Source organism: Aedes aegypti, chromosome 2, assembly GCF_002204515.2.
Source record: "Aedes aegypti strain LVP_AGWG chromosome 2, AaegL5.0 Primary Assembly, whole genome shotgun sequence".
Lineage (NCBI taxonomy): Eukaryota > Metazoa > Arthropoda > Insecta > Diptera > Culicidae > Aedes > Aedes aegypti.
In genome coordinates, this window is record NC_035108.1 from 65179922 (window position 1) to 65184951 (window position 5030).

Here is a 5030-nt window from a genome sequence, read left to right on the forward strand (position 1 = left end):
ACCACTTCCCCTGGCCTATAACACGGCACCGCTGAAACGTCAAAAAGTGAATTCGTGTATAATTTGATTCTGAAATGAGAAAAAAACAACAACAGTATCGTACAAAATAAGAAGCATCATTTAAAAACCTGTAAATAACGAAATGTAATTGTTTTTGCGAGAACAATGCAAAATATCAAAGTTTTATTTATCGGAACATTGAATTTGTTTACGAACTTCTCGAACTTACAAGTTGGAACAAAGTTGTGGATTTGTACGATATTTATTTTTACACAATCATCATTCAGAAAATAAATCCTGGGATTTGCTATTACTCTAACAGGAGCCATTTTTGTAATCCACCATCCCCTCGGTGTGTAAACATTCACTCACTTGTTCATTGAACGGCCTCATGCGTTCATTTTTCTAACGGTTTCGTCTCACTTCTTCGTTCATTTTCACCCAGAATCAACGTAAACAAAAGCCCCATTTGGTGAGAATTTGAGTCAGGAATCTCACCTTTTCACCCCTTTTTTACCACAACAACGCCCCTTTTTCTCACCCTCCGTCAGTCAGAATCATCATCCATCAGCACTCAACTCAAACCAGAAACCGGCCGAACATCGAAAAGCCAACGCGTCTTCGGTTTTCTCTCTGCGATAATTTTCCTCGCGCGCTGCTTCCAAATTGGTCCTTTCTTATCAAAATTCCCTAACGCTTATCACCTGCTGTCGCAACCAATCGCAGTTTCATTCGTTTCGTGCGCTTAGATTTTCCCAGTGCGATTATAGAAGTTCTCTCGATTCGTTTCGATTTTTTGTATGCGTGGCTAATTGGATTTGCTCCTCGTCATCATCGTCGTTCGGAACGGTTTTATAGGGCGGAAGAAAACAACATGCGGCCAATCGCGTCCCACCGGGTGCTGTTTCTGATTATTGGTACTACGTTATGTGCTTTGTTCACCTCATCCCAACAGACGGCATCATCCAACGATGAGGGTTCCTGCCATTCATTTGCCGGAGGCCATGTCTACCCCCAGGAAGACGTCCGATCGGCGGACCATAAGCTCCAGTGGACCAAGGCCGTGATATCCCGTCCGGCCCCGAATTTCGAAGCGACCGCCGTGGTGGAGGGAGCATTCAAGAAGATCAAGCTGTCCGACTACCGGGGCAAGTATCTGGTGTTCTTCTTCTACCCGCTGGACTTTACCTTCGTGTGCCCGACGGAAATCCTTGCCTTCTCGGACCGGGTCAAGGAGTTCAAGAAGCTGAACGCCGAAGTCATTGCCGCCAGCATCGATTCGCACTTTACCCATCTGGCGTGGATCAATACACCGCGGAAGGAGGGCGGTCTGGGCAAGATCAACATTCCACTGGTGAGCGACATTACGCACAGCATCGCCAAGGACTACGGAGTGTACCTGGATGACCTGGGTCATACGCTGAGGTAAGAGGAGCCTTTATTTCACAAATAATAGAACCTAAGGGTATGATTAAAAGTTATAAAAACTAACTGTTACCGTTTTACCATTAAGTGACAAAAGTTAGTAGGTAATCAAATGCTGTTTATCCATACAAAATGCCCAAGTTTGGGAATCTGTATGTCGGTTTCTGGAAGTTTGAACTGGCTAAATACTGAATGACGAACTACTGATAACCTGAAGTTTTGTCTGTGAATTAATAAAATTTCAGATATTTTTTAAAATTTGCAAAAAACACGTACTGCTTAATACTCACCGTTTTTGAAATAATGTACTTCGCATATTCTACAAAAAAAAGGCTGGGTAAAAAGGAAAAACATCAACAGTTCAATACAGAGTCAGAATTAGGGCGAATGTGAAGCCTAATACATTCTCAGAAAAATAGATTTGAAGTTCAGCGGATGTAATTTTAATTCTATATTATGATTCCGATCAATTTAATCGCATGATGCATTTTTGTAGGATCCGTTTTAATATTACTTTTGCAGCAAAACATTTAATTTATTTACATATTATGAATAACATGTTAAAATAAATAAAAAACCATCATGCGCCATTCATCAAAATTAAGAATTGTTGCGCCCCTCGGTTTTTCGTGTCCTTCAGTTTGACAGCAGCGATTGCGCCTTTTGACCTCGTCCTTCTGGTTTGACAATCATCAGCTTCGCCGTTTTGCTACGCTCTTTCACACGAACCTTCTTCACTATCGACCTTCTGCACACTTAGTTTTAAATGCGCCCTACTGCCACACTCAATCTCAAATGCGCCCGGTTACCGCAAGGGGGGAAGTTGGGCGAAATTGACATCAGAGTTTGTATCGAAAGAGAATATCAAATGCGCTTTTCTGTTTTTCTCAATTATTTCGTGAAAAACGTTATTTTTAAGGAACAGATGTGAATTATATGATTGTAATTTATTAAGTAAAGTGTTAGGTGAATAAAACTCAGTTTGTTTACATTTGTCAGTTAGGCCGTTAATCTGGTACTGTATTGAGTTATAAAAAATACTATATTTATCAAAAAAGCAGGTTTCTTTTTAGAATCCTGTCCACGATTTAATTGCAAGTCTCCAAATAGTCTATTTTTGGTGTAATAGAGACCTTACTTTCTATTTTAATCAAACTAGTATCTAAAGTCACTTTGTGGCCTTGATCTACTTGCAGTGAATCCGGTGAAAAATTGTAGAAGCTTCAGAAAAACCTACAGAGACTATTACGCGACTATTCAACAAATTCTTAATGATATTTTTCTCAGATCTCGAGGAATAGCTCAGGAATTTTAATGATTACTCTTAAAATTCCTTCTGGAATGCTTTCAGGTATTCCTTCAGGAATGGTACCATCGATTTCTCAAGCGAAGATAGAAGAATTTGGTCAAGAAAATCTTAGAGCACTCATATGCTTCTATCTCCAGTAATTTTCACAGAGCTTACTCTGAAACATCCTGGCGATTATCCCAATATTGCCTCCAAATGTATGTAATAAGTGAAAAAACATCTACAGTAAAACAAGCAGTCATACTTATCGTAATGTCTCTTGGAATTCCTAAAAAGTCTTTGAAATGTCTCTCCAAATCAGAAATCAAAATTTTAAGGTGTGGCTCTTGTTAGATTTAATTCTGCTCTTGTTTTAGGAAAGAGGTCTTTTTTTAAGACGGCCAGCCACTCTTTTTTATCAAAAAAATGTTTATTTTTGTAAACTGCTTTGCTAGCTGACGTACGAGGGGCCCACCAATATCAATTAACCGAATTAACCAAAACGACCCTCCTCTTATTCGACCGAACAGCGACAATAAATTGGACTTCTAACGATACGTGCCGATGGCGTCCTGGTTTCAGAGAGAATTACTCCTAAGCTAAATTTCGTAAACCATTCTTGCAGAGGACTCTTCATCATCGATGACCGCGGCATTTTGCGACAGATTACCATGAATGACCTGCCCGTTGGACGTTCGGTTGACGAAACCCTTCGATTGGTGCAAGCCTTCCAGTATACGGACAAGCACGGAGAGGTGTGCCCTGCCGGATGGAAACCTGGCCAGGATACGGTGAGCATTTTCAATCTTTCAAACGGTCTGACATCATAGTAAGACACTTCTCATTGCAGATTGTGCCAAACCCGGAGGAAAAGATGAAGTACTTCGAGAAGAACCATAAATACTAGAATAGGCTATTGTTTTAATTTTAATCGATTCCACAATTTTCGTATTTCGATTCCGCGTGTACTGACTAGTTTCAATGAAATTTGCGCGGCGAACATTATGAGTTCTAATTTGGCAAAATACAATTTACCTACAACTAAATCAAATGTGTTTTCATGTAGAGCAACGTGTCCTATTTTTTGGGATGATTGAATTTTTTACTTAAAATGAATCGTAGTAGGCATCGCGCGCGAACGGATGTGTTGAAAATTTATCTGTCACGTTTTTATCGTCTCCGCAAATTGGTCACTCGCTGGTGGTGACCAATCGATCAAGTTTTCAGCTTGAGCCGCCGTCTGGTTTTCTAGATTTGTGCTGTTGAGGGTTTGAGTTTTGGCTTCACCAGAAAAATCGAGTTCGTTTCAACTTCACCAGAAAAATCGGTTTTGCTTTTGCGTCGTTTTTGCACGCGTCTTGAGTGCAATCGAGTTCAGGTTTTCGCGTTGTCGGAGGGATATTTTGCTTCTGTGAAATGAGCATGCTTGTCAAAGTGGTTTTCAGTTGCTCAATCAAGGATGGATGATCAATTTAGTGAGCTCGTTTCATGCTTTTATTTTCAATGTACAATATATTATGAATCGTATTTTTAACATGACAACAGTGGACATGGTACTTAAATGAATTGATTTAACAAAATATGAACAGTTCGTCACTGTAAGTGTCGACATAGACTCTTGCACATTAATATTTGGAACCCCATACGAGTGTTGACACATATTTTTCAATTTTCATCTGTGTTTTCGGTCAAAAAAATCTTTTTCATCTTTAGTAAACCTTCAAAAATCTTGGTAAAAATCTGTGTTGCGTAAAAAAAATCAAATTTCAATCAATTAGATTAACAAGAGCTTCTACAAACCTATCCTGCCTGTTCTTTGAATGTTAACAAATATGAATGTAAGTTTTTTTACTAAAAATTATACTGCCTACCTCGCAAATCAATAATCACATTTGATAAAACATGAAAGTTTCTTAAACTTTGAAAACTTTGGTAAGTTTTTGAGAAAAACTAAGCAGAAGAACACACTCAGTTGAACTCGACTAATTGCCATTATTTTACCGACATCCGCCCAGCCAAGCGGTCAGCAACTGAATTTTAACTGATGTGTAAGCTAAAAATGAAGTTGGTTTAAAGCAGCACCTTTGGGTGTCGCTGTCATCAAACGTCCCTTTTGCTAAGATGTCAGCAAATGAACTTTAACTGAGATTTGCATAGCTGAGATCGGCATTCTGATTTAAGTGTGAATGGCATTTATATTTTCCAAAATCGAGCCCAAGAATCGAGTTAAGTCCAAAAATCTTAAAAATCTTAGTTTATCTAAAAAATCTGTGATCTGCACACTTAAATTTTTTTCACGAGCTCGGCTGTGCGAATC

At 39.1% G+C, this 5030-nt stretch overlaps 1 protein-coding gene across 1 annotated transcript; it reads left to right on the forward strand.

Moving 5' to 3' along the window:
- Positions 1 to 548: 548 nt before the first annotated feature.
- Positions 549 to 3759, forward strand: LOC5564627 (peroxiredoxin-2). Its single transcript, XM_021841080.1, has 3 exons — positions 549 to 1425; positions 3339 to 3504; positions 3564 to 3759. The coding sequence occupies exons 1-3, from the start codon at positions 875 to 877 to the stop codon at positions 3618 to 3620; spliced, it is 774 nt and encodes a 257-aa protein (XP_021696772.1). The 5' UTR covers positions 549 to 874; the 3' UTR covers positions 3621 to 3759.
- The last annotated feature ends 1271 nt before the right edge of the window (positions 3760 to 5030 follow it).

Coding starts and splice junctions, on each gene's coding strand:
- LOC5564627 (XM_021841080.1), top strand. CDS start 875: ATGCGGCCAATCGCGTCCCACCGGGTGCTGTTTCTGATTATTGGTACT. Junction 1,426..3,338: donor GACCTGGGTCATACGCTGAG/GTAAGAGGAGCC, acceptor CCATTCTTGCAG/AGGACTCTTCATCATCGATG. Junction 3,505..3,563: donor GGAAACCTGGCCAGGATACG/GTGAGCATTTTC, acceptor TTCTCATTGCAG/ATTGTGCCAAACCCGGAGGA.